This window comes from Otolemur garnettii, unplaced genomic scaffold (genome assembly GCF_000181295.1).
Source record: "Otolemur garnettii isolate 467f Iridium unplaced genomic scaffold, OtoGar3 scaffold00066, whole genome shotgun sequence".
NCBI lineage: Eukaryota > Metazoa > Chordata > Mammalia > Primates > Galagidae > Otolemur > Otolemur garnettii.
In genome coordinates this window covers 6,696,824-6,722,127 of record NW_003852461.1, presented here as the reverse complement: position 1 = coordinate 6,722,127, position 25,304 = coordinate 6,696,824, and the positions used below count along the sequence as shown (strand labels likewise).

At 42.5% G+C, this 25,304-nt stretch overlaps 1 protein-coding gene across 1 annotated transcript in view; it reads left to right on the top strand.

Annotated features, from left to right (window-relative positions):
- LOC100950432 (cytochrome P450 2J2) overlaps positions 1–25,304 on the top strand; it is a 34,905-nt gene that overhangs the window by 8,416 nt on the left and 1,185 nt on the right. The window contains exons 2-8 of the mRNA XM_012807213.2: positions 231–393; positions 4,506–4,655; positions 5,047–5,207; positions 14,178–14,354; positions 16,156–16,297; positions 18,989–19,176; positions 21,932–22,070. Coding sequence (XP_012662667.1) covers positions 231–393; positions 4,506–4,655; positions 5,047–5,207; positions 14,178–14,354; positions 16,156–16,297; positions 18,989–19,176; positions 21,932–22,070 — 1,120 coding nt within the window. The remainder of the gene's footprint in view (positions 1–230; positions 394–4,505; positions 4,656–5,046; positions 5,208–14,177; positions 14,355–16,155; positions 16,298–18,988; positions 19,177–21,931; positions 22,071–25,304) is intronic.

Genomic DNA, 25,304 nt, shown 5'->3' with positions numbered 1-25,304 from the left:
TTTATAAGGGACCTTGCTCATCCTAAAGTGATTTGACTCTCAGCCTTGTTGAGAGGAAGGGAAAGGGAAACAAAAGCATTTCCATCTGACCAATGTGCACACACACAAACACACAGACACACACAAACACACACACTCCCCGCTGTAAGGGCCCCTCTAGCGTCACATCCCCTACTTCTAAATACTCAGGTGTGTGCGTATTCAGCTGTGACTACTTACCTGTTTTTCAGTTTGTGAAGAAATATGGGAACATTCTTAGCCTGGACTTGGGGAACATATCTTCAGTTGTTATTACGGGATTGCCCCTGATCAGAGAAGCCCTTACCAACATGGGCCAAAACTTTGTGAACCGCCCTGTTTCCCCCATGCGAGAACGCATCTTTAAGGGAAATGGTGAGTGTCTGGGTCAATGGAAGGTGTGTGTTTCGTGTTCTTGTGGTCTGTTAGAGGTGCCTTTGTGACACCATCCATGGTGGTAATTTTCCACCATCCCCCAAACCAGCCCCACCCATTATAAACACTCTGCCATTGATGGAGGCTGGATGCCCACATTTCATGATTAAAGTCAGTCCGTCAGAGGACCTGACAGGGCCAGACCTATGAGTGACTGAGGGCAAGTGATATGTCCTACAGAAACTCACACCGGCTGCCCTTCTAATGGAGGGACCACGTCACCCGGTCATGGCACAGGGAGAGGAGATGTCCACTGATCCCACGCCTCCTGCAGCCCCCTCCCTTGGGAAGTGGGCAGGGGTCTGCTTCCTTCTGCTGCTGCTCTGGTCTCCTGCTAATGAAGGCCATGCTGCAGCGGGGGTGTCCAGTCTTCCAATTTATGTTTGAACAGATTGAAATGTGTGCTTAAAATAATAATTAAAGACACTCACACATTTAAAAATTGCAGTGAAATCTCAAATCTACTACTCAGTCAAAGCACCATTTTTTAGGTGCTTCCCAGTTCCTCTTTGAAATATTAATTAATTAATTCTATACCCATTCAATATATTATCAGCCATGAGAACCCTGGAGCTAGACATGTGTGATATAACCACAAGTAGAACAGATAAAATCTATGTCCTAGGTAACTTCTATTCAGAGAGAAAGACAGGGTCAATTCACTGTAATAATCTAAAGCAGGAGTGTCCAACCTTTTGACTTCTCTGTGCCACTTTGGAAGAAGACGACTTGTCTTGGGTCACATGTTAAATATATAACACTAATGAAATCTGATGAGCAAGAAAAAAGAAAGTCCCATGCATAATTTTTGTGATATCCACCAGCACAGATAAGGAGAAAAACCCTCACATAATAAACCTAATAACAGACAACGTCCTGGAAGATGAATGTAAAACTGCTATAAAACTGAAGCCGTGCTTGTGCTACAAATAATGGAGTGTAGTATGTTTGTTGTATGTGACATTGTGATACAACTTTGTCATCTGCAGAGTTCATGCTCGAGAACCACATCATCAAGTTCCACTAAACAATAAAAAAATTCATAATGTTTTAAGTATGCTTACAAGTTTAGGTTCGGCCACATTTCACAGCCATCCTGGGCTGCATGTGGCCCACGGGCCGCAGGTTGGACACCCCTGATCTAAAGCCTATATTATGAATATGAATGCAGGATGCATTTAATGTAGTCCTGGCGTTCAAGAATAGTTCATTTAATAAAGTAAAGAAAGAATCAAGCAGAGGGAATGAACATAAAAACTATAAAACTATAAAACTATAAAAGTATGAAGGACAATGATTTAGAGGATTTGGAAGGTGGCCTAAGTGGCAATCACAGGGATTAAAAAGGAAAAATTAAGTGAAAGTGAAGCTGATGAGCTTGGCCAGGAATTGTTCATCAAGTTCTTATTAAGGATGTTGGTTTTCATCCTAATAACAATCGATGTGTTAAGGAAATTATCGTATTTATTCTGTACCTTTTTAAAACTTATTTAGGCTGTCACTTAGAGAATGGAGTAAAAAGAATAAGAGATTTTGGAGCCTTTTAGGTTGGCAACTTCAATCAAAGGAGCTGCTGAGAAATGACAGTAGGTTAAACCAGGATATGGTGGCAGTGAAGACATGTGGGCTCGGGATGTCTAGAGGGTAAATCTAAAGGAAATGATGGGCTACAGGCGGGGAGAAGGGGATGTGGAGGACATACCCAAATGGGTGGAAGATGAAAAGAAGGAAAACTTAGAAAAGGACAGGGTTGGTTTGCTGTGGTTGGGCGTGGGTGGGGAGTTGTGGGGGTAAAATCATGAGAGTTCAAGCATGGACATGCTCAGTTGGGAATTCCCTTACAGCTGCAAAGTCAGGCAGTTATCACATTAATAAATATGAGTCTAGAACTCAGGGACAGAAACAGATGGTCAGCTATTTAGTAGGTACAGCTATCGGTACAGCTATTTAGTAGGTCATTAAATAGGAAAGGTTAGATTTCAAATCAAAAGTTTCATTTCTTATATCTCAAACAAGAAGCTGTATACTTAATCAAAGTGTGCGTCTAATCTACCGACATAGTTTTGCCATCTTAATGGTAGCTTATTTATGCTAGCAATGAAGAAGCCTGCAGAGTGAGTGGAGATGAAATCATAAAGTGTGTTTTCCACGGTTTGTTGAGAATTGAAGATTTTTTCTTCCCTTCAAGAAGTGGTCCAAACCTGGGAGAAGTGGTAGACAGCTGGTGGAAGGTCTGGTGAAGATGGTAGATGACAGAGAGACTTCCTAAGTCCAGCTTCTGTAGCTCGAGCAGTGTTATTTATGCAACATGTGGTCAAATGTTGTCTTGCAAGAGAATTGGTCTGTTTCTACTGACCAGTCTCAGCTGTGGAATCACAAACATCACAAACATCCCCATCGTGTTGTCCATTTGGTTACCATGGACACCCACTGTAATTGAATGACCAAGTTTCATGAAGCTGTAGTAGATAGTCAGCGCGCTAGACTACCATTTTGGAACTGTGTTTTGGCACTTCATCTTTATCTAGCCATTGTACAGAATGCTTGCAATTGTCAAGATTGTCAAAAAGAATCCAATTTTCATCCCATTTAACAATCTGGTATAATAATGGTTTACCTTTATGTCGTGACGGCCAAGAAAGGCAGGTTCAAGATGATTCCAGCTTCTTTACTTTACCAATTTGTTTCAAATGGTCCAATATTATTGGAATAGTAACGTCAAACTTTGCTGCTAATTTACCAGAAGTTTGAGATGGATTCACTTCCATTGCAGTTTCCAGCTCATCATCATCCACTTTGGTCTCATGTCATGCCCACATGACTCATTTTAAAGATTAAAATCATCAGAATGGAATTTCTCAAACCATCAACACGCTGTGAATTCATTAGCCACGTCCTTCCAAGTACCGCATTGATATTTACAGCTATCTGCCCTTCAGTGATTCCATCATGGATTCATATTTTAAAATAACATCAATTTTTGACTTATCCATAGTTTGATAAAAAATGGCTCTAAAAAATTTAAGAAAATTGGACACTTCTTACTTAAAATAAAATTTTAGGAAGTGATAAAATTTCTCAGAAATGGAATGTGGGGTGAGAAGAAGTGAGGCAGAGACTGAATTTTGAGGACCCCCACTATTTCAGTATGTAATAGAAGAAGTTGAACGAGAAGAAGATATGAGAAGTTGCTGGCAAAAAATTAGGAGGAAAATCTGGAGAGTGTGGTATCCTTAGCACCCCTGGAAGGGAGTGCTTCCACAAAGAAGGGTCACATGCTGCTGAAGGATCTAGTAAAATGGGGTGTAAAGGTGTCCCTGGACTCGACAGCAAGGAGGCCCATTTCACTGGGTGATGGAGGCCAAAGCCAGGTATCAGAGGTGAGCATTGCTCTGGCAGCAAAGAGGTGGAAAGAAGCGTGGTATTATCTGTGTTGTGAAACAGATGATGGTCTGTGAACACATCAAGATGTTTTTTGCCCTTTGCCTGTATTGTTTTTCTGTATGGAATATTCACTCCTTCTTGCTTTCTTGATTTATTCCTCTAGCTTTTAAGGTCCTGCTTAGACAGGAACTCTCCTTTCTTTGCCTCCTTATTATATGGACTTTGTCTTTTCCATAAATGAATTGCAGGCATGTAGTATAACATAAAGACGTTACTTATGTAGCTAATAATTAAAACATGTGCTTTAGGATCAGGAAGGCCTGAGCTTAATGCTTCTTTACCATTTTACTAATTCTGTGCCCTTATGAAGTTTACTTTATCCTCTGGTTCTCAGTTTTCTCATTAGTAAAACCAAGGAGGGTAATAACTGTACCTACCCCATGAAATTTCTGTGAATACTAAAGTACTGAATGCATAACAGTATTCACTAATTATCTAACATGCCGGGCAATCAGTTGTGTCCTCTGCTTTGGGGTGATTGCTCTGAGCAGTTTTCAGGGGCCTTTATTCCCTTCCTCTTCCCTCTGTCTGACACACATCCTCATACCATTTGCTGGATGCTCACATTACTGAAGCAGAATACCATCATCCTGACTTTCTCTTCCCAGGATTGATCATGTCCAATGGCCAAGTATGGAAGGAGCAAAGAAGGTTCGCCCTGGCGGCACTGAGGAACTTTGGCTTAGGGAGGAAGAGCTTAGAGGAACGCATTCAGGAGGAGGCCCACCACCTCGTTGAGGCAGTAAAAGAGGAGAACGGTGAGCATCTCTGGGAGGGACGTAGGAGATTGTGCCCATTCATTCATTAGAAGGATATTTATACAATGCCTAAATGCTTGTTCTGTGCCTAGGACTATGCTAACTGGTGAGGATAGAACAGGCAAAAACCAAGTGATCTTGCTCTGAAGGAGTTCTAGAATTAAACACATGGAGATGGGCAGTGAACACATTTCTGAATTTAAACCCTGATTATGGGTTTGCCTGTGTCATTGACTATTTGCTGTATGGCAAACCCAGTGTGAAGTGATGTGGCCAGGTCTCAAAAATGGTTCTATACTAGGTATGTCCCATGTCCTAGAGAGGAGACTCTCTGTAGGCACTAGAAAGTATCCTATCAGAAGGATCCATCTTGTTCTTCCTCCCCCTCCAGGGCAGCCTTTTGACCCTCACTTCAAAATCAACAATGCAGTTTCCAATATCATTTGCTCCATCACCTTTGGGAAGCGATTTGAGTACCAGGATGGTGAGTTTCAGGAGCTGCTGAGGTTACTGGATGAGGCCACATACATGGAGGCTTCAGTGGCAAGCCAGGTAAGTCAGCTCCCTTTCTATATCGTAGGTCAGGATATTGTCAGATGTAGATAGATTTTCATTTTGGAGTTTTTTGAGGGCTCAAGAGTTGAAATTAGAATACATCCTTTTAAATTCAATCACAATCAAAATGTATTTGAAATCAATTTGTGGAAATCAATTTGTAGTCCTACTAAAAGTAGTATTAAATATTTACCAGATGTTTATATTTCTAATATTCTGTAAAGCACAAAATTTTAAATTTGATTACAATCGAAATGTATTTGAAATCAATTTGTGGCTATCAATTTGTAGTCCTACTAAAAGTAGTATTAAATATTTACCAGATGTTTATATTTCTAATATTCTGTAAAGCACAAAATTTTACATGACATACATCTACGCAGCTATCTTGTACTATTTATTTATTTATTTATTTATTTATTTATTTTGAAGCAGAGTTTCATTCTGCACCCTAGGTAGAGTGCAGTGTTGTCATCATAGCTCACAGCAACCTCAAACTCTTTGGCTGAAGGGAGCCCCTTGCCTCAGTCTCCCAAGTAGCTGGGACTACAGGCACCCAGTTATTTTTAGAGATGGGGTCTCACTCTTGCTCAGGCTGATCGTGAACTCTTGAGCTCAAGCAATGCCCCTGCCAGGGCCTCCCAGAGTGCTAGGATTACAGGCATGAGCCACCCTGCCAGGCTAGTTTTTTTCTATTTTTGGTAGAGAAGGGATCTCGCTTGCTGACACTAATCTAGAATTCCTGAGCTTAAGTAATCCACGGGCTTGGCCTGCCAGAATGCTAGAATTCCAGGCATGAGCCACCAAGCTGAGCTGGTCTATGTTGTTCTTTTTAAAAAGAACAGTTTCCCCATTGCCTTTGAGTCCCTCCTCCTCTGTGCCTCTCCCACCCACCCCTTTCCCTCTGTCAGAGGAACTCTTCCCTTTTTCTTGTTCAGCAGGTTGTTTGTTGACTCATCGGAATTGATTGCTCTTTTCCAAAAAATGTAGACCAGCATTCCGCTGTATGAACACGCCACTGCTTGTTAATCTAGTCTCTGTTGATCATCGTTTAGATTGTCGCCAGGCTTTGGATGTTATCAACACTTTGAACATTCTTATACAAGGATTTTGTGGACACATGCATTCATTTCTCTTGCATATTCGTCTGGACTTAAAAGATGCCTAAAGATTTCCAAACTGATTATGCTGCCTACAAGCACACCACTCCTTAGTATTACCAATCTTCTAATTCCGCAGGGTGTAGCCCTGGGGGTTTCAAATCTCACTTCTTCTTTTGTGGACCCTGTACCTCTAGGCCTTTGAGTCTGTCGAAGACTATATTTAACTTCTTGGTCTCCTAGCTCCTTTCCTGAAATTGGAAGACATTTCTAAGGAAAATGTATCCCCCAAGTGTAGAGTTCACCCTTAGACTTCCTTCTTCCCCTAATCCTTGCTCCTGAAATTACCTCATTCCCCTTGCGTGTGTGTGTGTGTGTGTGTGTGAGTGTGTGTTTATATGTTTACACAGGTGTGTATTTTATTTGTCTTTGTTTCCTCAGTAAAAAAGGGTTGGATTTGCATTCCTGAGTCTGTCCCTGCCAAAATTTTAAAACACTGCCACAGTTTTTATAAAAACAGCACTTCGTTTTTGAAAATCACAAATGTAAATACAAGTAGAGAGGGTACAATCATGAATCACTGTGTGCCCATCGATAACCTTCAGAAATGACCAACACAAGCTAAGCCCACTTCACCTATATCCAGGTAGCCCCTCCCTGAATTATTTGGAGAAAATTACAGACCTCAATGGTTTGATCCATTAATATTCAGTGTATAACTCACTTTAACCAAAATTAAATATTATTGCAACTGAGAAATAGGAACAATAATTATTTATTGCCCTTAAACACCTAGACACTACTCAGATATCCCTAGATGTCTCACAAATTTTTTTCTTTTTGGCCCATATTTGATATTTGTCCACTGTGTCTGTTTTATAAAAAATTTCAGGGTAAGACGAGGGTACAAACTAGGCTACATATTTGCATTTGTTAGGTAGAGACACTTTAGTTGAAGTTGTGTCCTGCACCCAACAGGTTTGCCGTATACCCTTACATTGTGCCTATTAAATGGGAGCCCGCCAATCCCCTCCCTCCTTCCTTTTCCCCCTCTCTTATTCTCCCTCCCCTCAAATTGAACTGAGTTGAGTTTTTCTCTCATGTGGGTATGTATAGCTCATCTGCTACTATAAAGCAGTATAGATACAAGCTCTTCATATTAGTACTGAGTACATTAGATTCTTGTGATGCTTTACTAAGAAGAATGTGTTCCAACTCAATCCAAGTTAATACAAAAGATGTAAAGTCTCCATCTTTGTAATGGCTGAATAGTAGTCCATGGTATATATACACCACAGCTTTTTAATCCATTCCTGAGTTGGTAGGCATTTACATTGTTTCCACATATTGGGAAGGTAAATTGAGCTGCAATAAACAGTCTACTACAAATGTCCTTATGGTAAAATGATTTTGTTCTTCTGGGTAGATGCCTAGTAATGGGATTGCAAGATCAAGTGGGAGGTCTAATTTGAATTCTTTGAGGATTCTCCATACTTCCTTCCAAAAAGGCTGTATTAGCTTGCAGTCCCTCCAGGGGTATAAAAGTGTTCCCTTCTCTCCACATCCACATCAGCATCTGCAGCTTTGAGACTTTGTAATATAGGCCATTTTCAGTGGGATTAGGTGATATCTTAGGATGGTTTTGATTTACGTTCCTTTGATGATTAGAGACAATGAGCACTTTTTTTTTTAAGTAAGACTCTCACTATGTTGTCCTGAGTAGAGAGCCATGGCGTCACATCTCACAGCAACCTCAAACTCTTGGGCTTAAGTGATTCTTTTGCCTCAGTCTCTCAAGTAGCTGGGACTACAGGCACCTGCCACAATGCCTGGCTACTTTTTGGTTGCAGTTGTCATTGTTGTTTAGCAGGCCCAGGCCAGGCACCAGCCCTCCAGCTTCAGTGTATATGGCCAGCACCCTACTCACTGAGCTACAGGTACCAAGCATATTTTCATATTTTTGTTGGCCATACTTCTGTCTTCCTCAGAGAAGGTTCTGTTCTTGTTCTTGCCCAGTGATAGATAAGATTATTTACTCTTTTTTGTAGATTAATTTGATAATCTTAGTTATTAAGCCTTTGTCAGATTCATGACATAAAACTATATTTTTCCTATATTTAACTATATTTTCCTATATTTAACTATATTTTTAACTATAATCTTAGTTATTAAGCCTTTGTCAGATTCATGACATGAAACTATATTTTTCCATTTTGAAGGTTGTCTATTTGCACTAATTGTTGTTTCTTTAGCTGTGCAGAAACTTTTCAGTTTAATTAAGTCTGATTTCTGTATTTTTGTTGTTGCAATTGCCCCTGAAGCCGTCTTCATAAAATCTTTCCCCAGGCTTACTTACTTAAGAGACTTTCCCCACAATTTCTTCTAGGATATTTATCACTTCATGTCTTAGAATTAAATCTTTTATCCATCTTGACTCAATTTTTGTAAATGGTGAGAGGTGCAGGTCCAGTTTCAGTTTTTTACGTGTGGTCATCCAGTTCTCCCAGGACTACTTATTGAGAAGGGACTCTTTTCCCCAGTGTCTGCTTTTGTTTGGTTTATCAAAGACCCTATGGGTAAAAGACACTGGTTTCATCTCTTGGTTTTCTATTTGATTCCATATGTCTAGGTCTCTATTTTTGTGCCAATACCACGCTGTTTTGCGCACTGTGGGCTTGTAATAAAACCTAGAGCCTGGTAGAGTGATGCTTTGGGCTTTGTTTTTATTACTAAAACTTGCCTTGGTTATATTTTTTGTGGTTCCATATGAAACACAGAACTATTTTCTGTTGGTTCCTCTTCATGTATGTTTTCTTTTTGTTTACTCTCTTCCTCTACTTTTCCCTATAACTGCCTTTTTCACTTTAAATTTTCTTGTCTCAGAGCTTAGGTGTTGAAGTGGCCTTTTGGCATAAGGTTAAAAGGAAGAGACGGGTAAGAAGCAAGAAGAGAGAAAAATAAAAAGATAAAGAATGAAAAAAGAAAGGAAAAAAATGAAGAAAAAGGGAGAAGAAGAACAGAAAGAGAGAAAGATAGCTACAGAAAAAACAGTGTCATTTGGCAGGGTGCTGTGGCCGCACCTGCAACTCTAGGACTTTGAGGGGCCTGGGTTGGGCAGGTCCCTTGAAGTCAAGGTCTCCTTCCTAGCCTGGGTGAAAGCAAGACCCAATCCCCACCAAATATAGAAAAAGATCAGGAGTATATTACGGTGGAGATCTACCAATACCATTTTTCCAAAGGTCAAAGCTAAAAGGACACCCTAGGTCATGAGCTCATGGCCTTCTTAAGCCAGACCAGTGCTATGAACACCCAGTCCTCAGAGAAAAGAAAATAATAATAATAATAATATGGATAGTTAAAGAAAATTAAAAATACAATTTAATAATATGAATAGTTAAAGAAAGTTAAAAATACAATTATGTATGAGGGAAAAGAGAGATATCTTAATTGTTGTATGAGAAATTTATGTGGGAAACATGAGAAAAACAGAAGAATCTCTACAAATAGAGAGAAAGAAGGAGAGAAATAAAAAATAAAGAATAAAATGGTCTGAAAAACCCTAATCAAAATGGAGGAGCCCTTGCTACTGAAGAAGGTAAAATGAAAATATAAAAATACAGCCAAACCAAATAAAAAACAATAAGAACAACAGCGAACAAGAAAAAACCTAAGGGAAAAATTGAGAAAAATATCAATAAATGAAAAGAAAAAATATTGTGTGTGTGTATGTGTGTGTTGCAGTATATTGCCTGGATGATGGGAAACACACACCCTGGTTTTGCTGTATAAGGAGGGAACCAGAACCACTTTGTAGTTGCAGAGGGGTCTCACTCCTGTCTTCCTGATTTATTTGCCCTCAATCTTGGTCTGGTGGCTTTGTTAGCATTCAGTCCCCATGGAACTGGGATCCTGAAGCTCTCACCAGATTTCATAAGAGGAATGTCAAACAGTGTCCCTGACAACAAAGTGGCCTTCCCTGGAGGTGTGAGGGCTGTTCAGCCACCCTCAAGGATGGTTGCCTGAGCTCAGCTGGCATACAGACCCAGCCGTGCACTAGACCCTGCCAACTGTTCCTTCCATGGGGCCTTCCCACAATGTCAGCACCCTACTTGTAGCCAAGCCAAGGGAGATCTACCCTCCCACCCAGGACTAGCCACCAGATGCTATTGGAGTTTACTTGCTCACTTCAGCTCATTTCCAAGGCAGCTCCTGCAAGCAGCTCAGTCCAAAATCCAGAAACTGCAGAACAGCCCTTTCCTGTTCTTAGCCCTCTGCAGGAGGGCTAGCCACCAGCCTCTGCCCATGTCCAGGCACTTGCCTTCTGTGCTGGTCTTCCTCAGGTCAGACCTACTCCCTGACTCCTGGAATCTCCTACTGCTTCCCAAAGAGTGATGTTTCTGGGTAGGTTTCCCCCAGCCAGAGGTGGCTGGAGGCCACTCTCCCCTGTCACATTGCAAGTGGCTGGTAAAGAGATGTCTCTAGTCCACCACCTTGCTCCACTTTCCTAGGGGTGTCCCTTAGGGATCATTTAAGCCATGGATTCTTGCCTATCTTTTTTTCTTCACAATTTATTATTGACAGAACTGACTCCATTAGAGTATTCCACATTATGGATTTTACTGATTGAATTCCTCTGGTTTTAACATGTTCTTCTATTTCTGTGTTTTATAGACATTGGAAACTAAATCTAGAGCACTGATCAAGACAAGATTTTATTTTTTGATAAGGCTGCTATTTTAGGGGGTACTTAATGTCAGTCTGCCTCATGTTAATATTAGGTTCAGCTATTATCACTCTGATCCATCTATTATATCATTTCTCTTCTGCTCTTTACCTAAAGGTTAGAAAAATTATTAATGATAACTGCTTACATGCATGTACTGTTTCTTTGCAATGTTCATATCGATGATACTGTAATTCTTTTTTCCCTCTTTGCAACTAATTTATGGTTATTGATTTTTGTATCAATCAACTTTGGTAAATTGTTAATATTATAATTAATCCCTGGATAACTTCACAGGCAATCATATCTAAGTAAATAATAATATCTTTGTTTCTTTCTTTCCAATTCTTTTCCATTAATTACTCTTTCTTGCGTCATTGTGCTGGCTAGAGTATCCAGTGTGCTAAAATTCCCTCCTAAGATGGCGTGACAGGGAGAGTGGACTCCAGCCACCTCTGGCTGGGGGAAACCCACCCAGAAACATCACTCTTTGGGAAGCAGTAGGAGATTCCAGGAGCAGGGAGTCTCCCATTCTCATTCTATTTCTGTCCATTTTTACTTTATCTTTTTTACAGCAATTTTATTAGACACATACATGTTTAAATCATTATTTCCTCCTAGTAACAGAAACTGTGTTAACTATTTAGTAGCATTCTTTGTGTCTATTAATGTTTTCCTTTCTAAAGACTGTTTTCTGGTATGAATCTAGGAAACTGTCTTTCCTTGGTTTTGTGTCTGGTTACTGCTCTCTATCCTTCTACATTCTATCTTCCTGTGCACTTATATTTTAGAAATCTCCTTTTTAAACACCATAAGCCACAATATAACCTTCATATCCAATCTGAAAACATTTGTCTTTTGGTTGGACCATTTCATTCCTTTTCTTTTAACCAAAATTATTAGTAAATTATAACTAAGTACTCATCATTTTGTGATTTCCGTTTATCTGTTCTTTTGTCCTTTTTTGACTTATTGTGACTGAATATTCTTCTCATTTTATTTTCCCCTCTTTTTATTTAGAAAATGAACAGGATATTTATATTATTTTAGTCTTTAACTTAAAATTTTAATATTCATAATTAAACCTCCAAAATCAGAAATTAGTATCTTTATCCTCCTCAGGAGAGGGTATGAACTTTGGAATACTACGTTTGAACAATCGTCTAGGCTACTAAGGTTATGCATTTTAGTTTGTTCTTTTTTAAATTCAAAAGTATACATGATTTTTACTGTTTGATGCAGGAAATGTATGCTTGTATTTATCCACATAGTTGACAGATTTTTTACATCTTGCCATTTGTGTTTCACAGCTTCCTCTTGAATTTCCTTTAGTGAGGGTCAGTTGGTGGAAAAATTTTTCAATTCCAGTTATTAAAAAATCTCTTTTTTCTGTTCTAATTAGAAATTTTGTATATCAACTGTTTTTTTTTTTCTGTTTATTTGCATGGGGAAAATCTTATTCCACTGTCCTCTGGATTCCCACTGGTACCAGGGAAAGTCAGCTAGAAGTATAATTGCTGTTCCTTCAAAATATGTTTTTTTCTTTCTCTCTGGCTGCATTTAAGGCTTCACTTTCTTTATTCAATGATGGATTTATTTTTATTTATTCCTGACAAGCAGCTTACCTGGAACTTTGTGGACCCACCACTTCAAAACTGATATAGTAGTCAGCATGATTCCTGACATGTGAAAGGGTACAGTGAATATCAGCCGCATCACTGTCCAAGTTACGTTGAGGTGCTGCAGTCTCCAGTTCAGCAGTTCTGTTTCTCTTTCTTCCTACTAGGACAGAGTCTAGGAAGCCATGAGAGTGCAGTGAGTGCCTAGTTGACTCCTGAGTACATGTCTCCAGGAAAAGAATCCAGGGGAGCCGGGTAGGGTAATAAGCATTTCTTGAGGTCTCAGAACATTCCTGGCACTCTAATGGCAAATTACACATGCTTTATCTTCATTAAGTTTCATAACAACGCCAAAAAGATAAAATGAAGCCACACACAGTATGTGCAAGCTGGTGTGGAAGTATGAAAGCAAGTACAGAGAGTAGTCCACCAGCTCTGTGTCACATGCTCTGTGTCCCCAGCGTCATGCTAGAGCCCCACAGCACAGACAGCTAGTTCCATTAGTTCCATGAGGATCAACAAGGGACACCATATATTGTTATTGTCATTGCTGTTCCCAAAATATTGTAACTAGAAAGCAGAACCAATACTTACCCTATGTCTGTTTCATTTTAAATCTAGGCATTTTTGCATTATGTTATGTTCTCTGTTTCTTACCAGGTGTCAGAGAAAGTTTACTCAACAACAACTTTATTTGCATGAAAAACATGAAGTCTTACCCACATGGAATTCATACCATAGTGGGAGAAACAAATGTCATTGTCACACACACACAAACACACATACACTCATTAGTCATAATTGCCATGAAGAAAAACAAAACAGGACAAGGGACTAGACAGTTGGTGACAGAGGTGCAGTCACTTATAGGTTCATCAATCAGACAGCTCCAAGGAGGCGACATAGTGCAGAGCCCCAGTGAAGTGAGGGGCTGAGGTTAAGTAGACGTCAGAGAAGAAATTTCTAGGCAGAGGGAGCAACTTCAAAGACCCTATCCAGGAGTGTCTTTGCTGTGATCCCAGAGTCAGTGCTGGAAAATAGAGGGCAAGGTTAGGAAGGAGGTGGTGAGACTGTAGGAGCCAGGTCTGTGGGGCTTACAGGCTGAGGAGTAACATAGGACTTTGTCTTTGTGACTTGGACAGCCTCCAGAGGATTACAAGCTAGGCAGTGAAATGACAGTGCTAAACTGCTACGATCCCTTGCATTTCTGAGGAAAATAGGCTGCAAATGGGGTTGGCAATGGAACCAGAAACTGTGGAAAGGCCCTGATATAGCATCTGGGGAAGAAATGGTGGTTTGTACGAGGATGGCAAGCCACTGAGGTGGTCTGAAGCTGGGTATATTTTGGACAGGACAGAGAACCGAAGTGCTTTGCTAGTGGGGTCAGAGGGAAATAAAAGGGGTCTAGGCTGACCAAGGTTTCAGTTTCAGCAACTAAAATAGATGGGAAGGAAAGTTGGATTCTGTGGGACTAAAGGTGAAAACGTGGAACAACTTTGTCTCCATGATTGTTTTTCTCAATCAGCTCTACACTATCTTTCCATGGATAATGAAGTTCCTTCCTGGTTCTCACCAAACTGTCTTCAGAAACTGGGAAAAACTGAGATTGTTTGTGGCTCACATCATTGAAAAGCACAAGAGAGATTGGAATCCTGATGAAACAAGAGACTTCATTGACACTTACCTCAAGGAAATTGCCAAGGTGAGGAAACCAAACTTGTTTCCTATGTTACGTTCTTTAAGATCAAACAGGGCTGTATTAGTTTCTAACTGCTGCTGTAACAAATTGCACAAACTTGGTGGCTTGAAATAGCACAGATCTGTTCTCCTACAGTCCTGGATGTGGGAAGTCTGAGATCAGTCTCCTGGAACTAAAGTCGAGGGATTGACTCGGCTTGCTCCTTTTGTAGGCTCCAGATAAGAATCTGTTCTCATGCCTTCCTGGCTTTGAGAAGCTGCCTATATTCCTTGGCTTGTTGCCCTATCCTTCATCTTCAAATCCAGCAGAACATCCTCCCTCTGTCCCCTGGGATCTCTGCTCTATCTTTACATCTCTCCCTCTGGCTTTAATGTTCTCACCTCCCCTTCTTATAAAGACTCTTGTGATGACATTGGTCCCTTTAGGTAATCCTTTGTAATTTTCCAATCTGGAAATATTTAACTTAATCCCATCTTCAAAGTTTCTTTTTCCATATAAGTTAACATCCAAGGTGCCAGGGATTAGGATGTGGGTGGACATGTTTGTGGGCTATTCTTCAGCCTATCACAGGGGAGTCAAATGGTTATAGCATTTCAGAGTGGAGAAGGCAGTATTAACTCAGAATTTATTAGCCAATGAATGATAAAGTTGGGGGATTAATGTAAACGCCCAGCACTACTTTTCATCCCCCATGGTCTCCCTTCTACTCACATCTGATTGGGCTATGCCCCTGGGGTAAACAGCAACTGAACCTCCAACCTCTGTTTTATCACTTGTGGACCTGGAACCAATGACATGCCCTGCTCCCATCTCCACTGCAGAACACAAGGATGATGCAATGAATGGCAGAGTTTAACCATTGGGTGCAAGTGGGCTGTGCCTTCCCCCTTCTCCCCCACAGCATTCCTTTCCAACAATAAAGGCCAGAAGACTGGAGGGAGAGGGCAAACTGGACATGTGCCCTTTTCCACAGTGGCCATCTGGCTAATAGACATCACTGAGTCAGTGCCGTCATGTTTGTACATTAATTATTGAGTTCATCTAACAGAATGGGCAGAATGGTGGATTTCTTCCCCTCTTATAGGACCTCCTGGCGTAACATTAATAGGGGCATTGTCTTCTTGCCAAGGCCACCGTGCTTGATGGTGTGGTGTGAGACCATTAATATTAAGAGCAAGTGGGACAAATGGAAGCTTCCAGAGCAGCTTGGGAGAGCTGGTGGGGTGTCATGGGGAATGGTTATGGAATCAGAATGTTTCAATTGGAAAGGAAAAAATTAAGGAGGAAATTGGAGAACTGTTTCTCATAAGAGGAATTGTATTTCATCTTTGTGTTTTCAGTACAAACACATGTTGGGTATTTGCTATGTACCCTCACATCTCACATATTTCATGATGTCATCTTAAGGGGTGAACATGGTTTTTTCCATTTTGTAAAATAGGAAACCAAAGCACAGAAAGGTTGAGTAAGTTGTCCTCGGTCCTCACTGCTAAGTGAAGTGGCCGATGTTGGAGGCAAATTGTCTTGGTGACAGCCTGCTTTCCTACCACTGGACTAACAGCTTCTCCCAAATTACAAGCATAAGAACATAGTTGCTTGTCATTTTCATCCTCTCAAAGAGCTTCCTGAGGCAGGGCAATGCTAGTGGTGATGCTGTAATCAGCCTTTGCCTCCTGGAAAAGCCAAAGGAAAGCTTTTTCTTCTGGAGACCTTTATTTCCACACCCCTCCTAGGATGAAGCCCCTGCATGTTATGGAATCATCTGATTAAAGCAAAAAATAGCACTAACTATTATTCTTCCTAGAATGCCAGCAATGCCGCCTCAAGTTTCCATGAAGAGAATCTCATCTGGTGCACTCTGGACCTCTTCTTTGCTGGAACTGAGACAACTTCCACCACCCTACGCTGGGGGCTGCTTTACATGGCCCTCTACCCAGACATCCAAGGTGGGTTGTCAGTGTGTATGCCCACCCCAGGACAGAGTGATGCCTTCCAGAGTGCAAGGCCCAGAGTTGGGGCCAGATGAGAACATGGCAGAATGGAAAGAGAGGAGAAGGTTCTGGGATGACGGGGACATGGGAACAGGAACATTCTTCACACCATCCGCCAGGTCTGGGGTGGGTTCAGGTAACACAAGTATAAGAGAAAAACCCTGTCTTCAAGAAGCTCAAGTCAAGGGGGAAAATAGTGAGGTGAGTCAAGTTCCTGGAAAGTCCCAGGGAAGAGTTCCAGTCCCATGAGGAAATCTGGTGGTGCCCTTCCCTTCTTTTAAGTATCGACTCCCACTGCTTCCTGGGTCATGTCCAGACCCTGGAGTCTGGTATGATGTCTCTGAGGTCCCCTTCTCTCTGTCCAGTCTTGGCCCCACCACCCATGGTGGCCTCACTACCCCACATGTCATTTTCCTTGCTCTGTCCTTGTGTGTGCCTCTGTGTCATGACCTCTGCTCTTGCCTCTGCCAAGAATGTGCTTCCTCAATTTCTCTACACAGTAAACTTGCATCTCTTCCTGGAGAATCTGCTCAAATGCTACCTCCTTAAGATATGTCTCCACCCCCTTGGAAATATCAGTATTTTCTCCCTCCAGAGATGACTCACTTGGCCTCCATTAGTGGGATTATGACGCATTGTTTAGGTAGCTCCCACAGCTGGGCTCCACCTGAGAACAGTTCCTGTCATCATTCTTTGATCACATGCAGATGGGAACTGTTATCATGCAGTTTTTCAAATCATGGGTGACATTTATTAATGAGGTTACATCAATTTAATGGATCAAGTCAACTTTTTTTAAAGATAAGGATAAGAAGAAAAGACCAGTGTATTTCCCAAGTTCTAAGGGTGTTTCTTTATGGCACTGTACTTCTTTGATATAGATTAATTAATGTGTGCTTTCCATGTTTATATACTTACGTACATGCATCTTCAGTCATGATGTGCAATGCAGTTTTTACTGTGCGTTACAATTTTTAAAAAGTTTCAAAGCTGCTGAGTTAGGGTGTAGGTATAGCTCCCGGAATAGAGGCCCCCAAATGAAAATGAATTCACATGATAGAAGTTTATACTCAAGTTAATACAACATTTTACATTAGCTAAGAGGAGGAAGCAACACAGTGTTCACCGATGATGAAGGGATGAACAGATCGTGGAATATATGTGCCAATGGCATGTTATTCAGTCTTAAAAATAGAGGAAATTTTGACACACACCACAACATGGATAAACCCTGAGGACAGTACTGTAAGTTAGAAAATCTAATAACAACATAAAAATACTGTGTGATTCCACATATATGAGTTATCTAGAGTGGTGACATTTATAAAAACAGAAAGTAGAATGGTGCTGGCTGAAAGAGAAAGGAGGGGAAATGGGAAAATGGGTGTAGAGTTTCAGTTTTGCAAGATGAAGATGTTCTGCAGACTGCCTGCCCAATGATATGAACATACTTAACATTACTTAACTGTACTCGTAAAACTGGCTTAGATGGTACACTTTATATTATATATACTTTACCCCAATTAAAAATAGTTTTAGATATCAACATTCATTAAGAGATAGAATTTTATCTCTCTCAGGTAAAACAAAACTAACCTGGACTTTGCTAAGCCCCTTCGGGTTTTAACCTTACAACCGGCGGTTGTACCTGGAATGATGCCCCAGTTGGCTGTCTATATGACAGCTCACCCCTAGGGCTGACATTCCACCAGTGGGAAGGTACAAAGGGGAAACACGTACTTTTCGGGCTTGATCTCAAGATTAATCATCACTTTTGCTGATAGTCCTTTGCCCAGAACTGAGTCGCATGGTCACACTTAGTAACAAGGAATCAGGGAAATGTGTACCTTAGCTATAGACCCAGTTATCCAGGTAAAATCTTTAAAGAAAAATTGATATTGGAGGACCAGTTTCTATCATTTGTTGCATACTGAGCTAAGTTGGTTTATATAAATCCTGAAACATCCTTTAGATGAAGGTGAATTTCGCCTCACTAATTAGATGAGTGAGATTTTAACTAACTCATGGCAGCAAAGTTGAAGAGCAGAGTTTGCAACCCCTCTGGGCTTACTTCCTACTCTTATGCATCTCCTGAGAAACTAGAATCTACAGCTCTGCTGTGATCTGAATGTTTGTGCCCCTCCTCCCAAATTCACATGGTGGTGATATTAGAAGGTGGGAACCTTCAAGAGGTCATTAACTCCCATATACAGATTACTACCCTTATAAAGACCTCCCAGTGAGAGAAGCCACTTGTATGCTAGAGAGTGGGTCTTCATTAGAACTGAACCTTCTGGCATCTTCATCTTGTACTACCCAGTCTTCATAACAGTGAGAGATTAATTTCTGATGTTTATGGCCACTTAGTCCAAGGTATTTTGTTATAGAAGCCTGAAAAGACTAGAAAAGATCCCTAGAAGAACGGGTTGATCCTGGTTATTCCACTCCTTAGCTAATCAGGCTCAAAGAGCGTTATGGAACTAGCAGTTTTCTGCAAAAGGCCTTTGAAGGGTGAAGAACCATTTCATTTCTTTGTAATCTGGTCAGGAATTGAAATAGAACAGATGAGATCTTGGAGGACACTCCTACTTCATTAGGAGGAAGCATGAAGTTTTAAAAAATAATGGACTCCTTCTTCTTGTACAGAGAAAGTACACGCTGAGATTGACAGAGTGATTGGCCAGGAGCAGCTGCCAAGCGTCGCCGCCCGGGAGTCCCTGCCCTACACCAACGCCGTCATCCATGAGGTGCAGAGGATGGGCAACATCGTCCCCCTGAACGTTCCCAGGGAAGTGGCGGCTGACACCACCTTGGCTGGGTACCACCTGCCCAAGGTAACCAGGCACTATCTGCCTCAGATTTTCAACCCCTCTCTAAGGTGGTAGAAACACAAACTTGGAATGTGATGTGTTACATGCGCCTAAGGAGTATGTAAAGGGGAAGAAGTTGTGTTATGCCTCATACAATGCTACTGTCATCTCCATGTGTGGACTTTGGAACAGGAGTTTAACTAGATATGAAGAGGTATTCTGAGGAGTGGGGAAGGGAGGATTTCCAGGGCAGATATGTTCAGGCAAAGGCTGGCTTTTTTTCTTTTTTTTTTGCTGTGGGGCGTCTCAGAATTTTTATTTTGCTAAGAAATATTGTGACTTTCTGTGGGCACACGAGGGAGAAGTTCTAGGTCAGATTTTGCCACAGATGCCTTTTCTTTGCCTGGAAGAACATCTCACAGGACTAGGGACCGGGCCAGACCTTGGAAACATTCTGCCTCACAGTCCTGGGGCTGTAGAATGTGGGAATATGAGAGGACATTTAAGAATACTGGGCCCACATCACATCAATGCGGGTGTTTCTAACACAACGTCCCACAGGTGTTTCTCCACCTTTCATTTACAGCCTGGTGACGGGGCACTTGTCATCTCATAGGAGGCCAATCCCAGTGTGTGCTGTGTTAGTCATTAGGAAGGGAAAGGAGGAAACACCAGGCAGTGATTCTGTGCCGTGGAACTAACCACTTTCATAATGTCCTACTCAGTTCTCAGATAACTCTGTTATTCCTGCTTTCCTACTGGGGAGTCCAGGCTCAGATGAATTAATTTGCATGACATCTCCCAAGTCCATAGTGATGAGAGCTGGGGATCCAGAACCAGAGTTGCTCTGATTGCCTGTTCTACACCCTGCTCCCTCCACGGAGTTGCTTTTATTTAAAGGCATCTCCCTGCAATGTTATCACTTGGTCCCTTTCACATGCCCTGTCCTCATAAGGAATTCTGACTCGCTCCACCTGCCACTCAGGACCTCTGCAGACGGCTCTCCTGCGCCCCCTGGCGTCCTCTCTCCACACTGACATTCTCAGTCCTGCTCTGCTCCCCCACCACCTTGGGGAACCTCTGGGCTCTGCTGGGTTATCTATGCATCTCCAATTGTGTCCCACCCGAGAAAGATCTCAGAGGTAGAACTCAGAACTTGCCCATTGGATACTGCAGGGTCACTGTCCTTTTCTCCTTCCTCACTGACTGACCTTCATGTGGATAAAGGCTGAGGGCTAAGTTCCCGGGTGCTACTTGCATTTCTCTAGCAATTCCCTGAAATCAGAGAACCAGCCCAGCTCAGCAGACTTCTTCTACCACTGATTTTAATGTCAGCCTTGACAACCGTCCTGGGAACTGAGAAATTGAATGAACTATGTGTTACAGAGCCTAGAGCCATGGCTTGGACACCAACTTGACCTAGTTCCAATCATAGCTCCACCTTCACACACTGTGGGGTTCTGGAAATGACACTTAACCTCCCAGAGATTCTTCATCTGTAAAGTGCATTTAACCTGCCTCATGGGATTGACAAGATGAAATGAGATCATGCTTATAGAGAATTCAACACAGGGCTTAGTATAGAAATGCTCACAATTTCTTGCTAATTCATCAAGTATTTGGTAAGCACCTGAAATGCTCAGGTTGGGAAAACAACTCTGAGCCTAAATAACCGTGCAGTGTATTGTTAATAACCCGTGACAACTGCCCAGGAGAAAATCCTCACGGGGGTCTGTAAGATGCAGCCAGAGAGGAGAGGGCAGGGAAGGCTTCTAGGAAGGGACATTTGGGCCAAAGATTGGAGATGATGAGGAGTGAGCTGAGTCACAAACTGGGATGAAGGACATTCCTGGTGAGCAAACAGCATCTAAAAGGCATCGATAGGACAGGGCACGTGGCATGTTTGAGGAGTGAAAGAAGCCACCGTAGCAGGAGCACAGGCAGAGGGGCAGAGTGGCCCAGACAGGGGCCAGAGGACCAGGCTTCACCCTGCGAGGGATGAGAAGCTGCTGAAAGGTCTTGAGTCTGAGGCATCAGCCTTGTGGGGGTGATGTGAGGAGGTCGTGCTGGAGACTCGCTCTGCTTTTAGGGCATGGAGCAGACTGAGAGGAGTGGCAGGGGGCACAGCAAGGAGGAGCCATTACAGGACAGTGGCAGCCCAGACTAAGGCTGGGGGACATGGGACTGAGGTGACAGAGTCAGGAGAAACTGAACATAAACTCGACCAGTCTGGCTGACGGGTTGGATGGAGGCCAGGAGAGAAAGGCTCACTCCAGGGCATCCTGGCTGTCTTAGTATGTCCCTGGATGGAGAGGGACATAGCTCCCCTCACTGGCCTACCTGATGCTGTCACTGAACCTAATATTGACAGTGCACTAGACCCTGGAGGGAAGAGAATAGGAAAAACAGGCGAGTGGCACCCTGGACCCAGGTGCAGCTCCATGGATAGCCGTGGAGACCACCACATGGAGAAGGTGGATGGAGCAGTGGTCATGTGTTCTCTCCCCAATGCATACCTGTCCCCTCCCAAGACCCACACTGACCTTTCCCTGTAGGAAAGATAGACTCTGCAGTCAAAAGTAGGCAAACGTCGGGTTCCCAGCAGGCACATGCAGTTCCATTTGTCAGTTGTCCCTGCAAAGAGGAGGCCCTGGGGTGGGCTCAGGAGATGTGGGTGGGTTGGGGTCAGGCCCCGGCAGGGAAGCCCAGGCCCCACTGCCCCTCTGTGTTGGGGAGATACATGAGTTAAGCCTTGCCTGAGTCTTGCCTCCTTCTCCAGGGCACTATGGTCTTGACCAATCTGACCGCACTGCACAGGGACCCCGCCGAGTGGGCCACACCGGACACGTTCAATCCTGAGCATTTTCTGGAGAATGGACAGTTTAAGAAAAGGGAAGCCTTCCTGCCTTTCTCGATAGGTGAGTTGTAAAGAACAGGAATGTGGGGTGCAGACTGCCTCTCCCAGCTGTCCCCTGCTCTTCTCCCCACAGCGCCTGCCTGAGCTGCAGTGTCTGCAGACAGCCCTGGCTGGTGGGACCCCATCTGCCTGTGGGCTGCAGCTCCAGGACTGGCTGGGCAGCGCTTCAGACTGTTCTTCCTTCCTGCAATCTCCTGCCTCCACTGGAGATGCTGATTTCTCTTGTCCTGTCCCTAGAACACTGGGGACAGAGACCCTGAACCACCTGTCACTTATAAAGGTTGGCCATCTGCCATCTTTAAGTTTTTCAATGTGGTAGTAAGTTCTTTTTAAGGGATGTCCCTCACACAGAAACAGAGCTGAGCTGTACTAAGGAGAACGGGAGGGGCGGGAAAGGGGTTACTTAAAAGGCCTGACAATTAAGTTTGCGAACTTGTCCTTGCGAACTTGTCCTAGAAAAAGTGCTACATCTCTATTGCTAAGTGTCACTATGGGCACCTTCAAAGTGCTTCCTTTGGGAAGCTGTGAAACAAAGTCTGTGCCTAGTGCACCCTTCAGAGCAATGTAGGATCTCTTTTCCTGGAATGACCATCAGATTTGTCATCGTGCAGCACACAAAAACACATGACGACAGTGAATGCCGTTCAACAAAACACTGCCACAGGTCAACATGCACCCAGGTGGGAGACCTTGTCTACCAAGGTCATGGACCCTTCCTGAGCTGTTTGTACGGTGTTGTGAATGTGAGTGCATGGTGGCATGTTTGCAAACTTAATTATTAGACCCCGTACGATGACAGCTCTGGTAGATTCTAGGATTATATATATATTTTAGTTTTTCCTTTATACTATTTTTCATGCTGATTTTTTTCTTCTTCTGTGGATGTACATTAGGGAGGAACTAAGTTCATGTTCAAGATAATGAGAGAAAGTTAGCAATATAGAAAGAAAAATAGAATGAAGTCTGGGGCGTTGGGTTGCATCAGAGGTAGTTGGTACGTCCTCAGATTTTTATAAGTACAGAAATAGATGTAAATCTGGGTACCTATACACACATTTGAATATATACCCACATTACATACGGACATATATCCCCAGCTCTGTCTGGGGAGATGACACGGGAGCAGCAGCATCTGGACAGAGCTGAGCACACCCAGGACCCAGACCTTCATCTTTGCAGGTCATAGGCACAAATGGGAACCAGGACTTTTGGAAAAAATGGCTGATTTCAGAGCTGGGGAAGAGCAAGTATGAGATTAACCTGGAGTGCATTGTCATGCCAAAAAGGCAGGACATGCCAGGTTGAACAGCCATCAGATGGTGAAATCTGGAATATTTTGAGCATCAAAACAAGTAATAATAGTAACAGATTATAACCACTGGCATAAAGATGGGAATCTCCTAAATCCATCCTGACATAAATAAAAGGGGCAGAGGTCAAGCGTATCTTTTAGTAGAATGCTAACTAGACAATGTGGAAGCTATGATAGAATTTTTTAAAAATCTCACTTTGGCCACCATCAATAATAAAAGATGTGGGCAAGAAATAGCAGTGGAAACTAGTAGACGAAAGTTCAAGCAGGAATGGTCTATTAACATACTCTCACAGTAGTTATTAATTACTAAGAGAGAAAGAATAATTTTGTAAGGGAGACCTTGGTATATAGTAGACACCGCTTCAGTCAAGTGATAATGGAACAAAGGAAAATTTTGTGCCACCTGGTGGGATATGATGAGAACAGCACAGTCCACCTCTGCGACTTTCCTTCCAAAAATACAGAGCTCCCCACACCAGCCAATGCAAGGAAGCAGGAGAGAGGTTTACAAAGTAACTGGGCTGGGACGGCACCTGTGGCTCAAGGAATAGGGCGCTGGCCCCATATACTGGGGGTGGCAGGTTCAAGCGTGGCCCTGGCCAAAACCGCAAAAAAAAAAAAAAATAAGTAACTGGGCTATAATCTTTAAAATGTCCAGAACCATGAAAAGTGTCTGAGGATGAGAAATTATTCCAGACTGAAAGAGACTAAAGAGATGTAATAGCCAAAGCAACACGTAACACTGCTCTGGACCCTTCCTAATAAAGGGCATTACGGGGACAACCTGAAAAACCTGAAAGGGGCCTGAGGATAAGACGGGGCAGGTGATGCATCAGCGTTAATTTCCTGGCCTGGCTGGTTATTTGGTGATTATGTTGGGCAGTGTCCTTGTTTGTAGAAAATACATACTGAAGATCTAATGGGGAAGGCAGGCAATTTGCTTTCAATTAACTCAAGAGAAACAGTTATGTATATTATTCTGGCAAGTTTTTGTATATTTGAAATTATTTTGGAATAAAGGCACATTATGGAAAGAACCAGAGTAAAGAACTGCAATGTGCGGAAAGCCGTTTTAATAACACTGCTGCACAAATGTTTCATTTAAAGGCCATATTTTATTTTTATTTCTTTTTAGACACAGGGTTTCTTTCCCTTTGTCACGCAGGCTGGTTGAGTAGCAGTGTCATAGCTCACAGCACCTCAAACTCCTGGGCTCCAGCGATGTCCTGCTTCAGCCTCCTGAGCAGCGGGGACTGCAGGCCTGCCCCGCCACGCCTGCTCTATCTTGTGTAGAGATTGGGTTACACTATATTGTTCAAGCTGGTTGAACTCCCAGCCTAAACCATCCTCCCACCTCAATTTCCCAAACTGTGTGGGGATTACATGTGTGAGCCACCAAGCCTACACAAAGGTCATTCTTTAAATTGTATTTTTCTTTTTTTGAGAATTAACCACATCAAGTTAATGATAAGCTATTATACAACTAGAATGTTTACTGTTATCCAGGTCACATTTTAAATATTTCATTTAGCTGTATAAATTATTAAATTATTTGACCCGTTTGGATTCAGCGTGTAGCCTACACAACATATAAAATAAAGTTCTCATCTTAAACATATACATTTTCACTAATGCCTAGAGAGGTTACTTAATTTGCCCCAAGACATGACTAGAAAGTGGGCAGATTGAGTTACAGCTCTGTCCTCCTGACTCCAGATCACACACACACAACAGGTTGTTTACGTGAGCAGGGCAGTGCCAACTGTGAGCTGTGGAGAGCAGGACACAGCCTCGGGCCCCACTTTGGAAGCAGTGGCTTGTGTGGGGACAGGACCAGTGTGTGTGAGGACCAGGCAAGGAGGGAGGCCGGAGTAGTTCCTGTGTGGAGGGCCGCACATGCCCGTGGGGTCTCAGCACCTG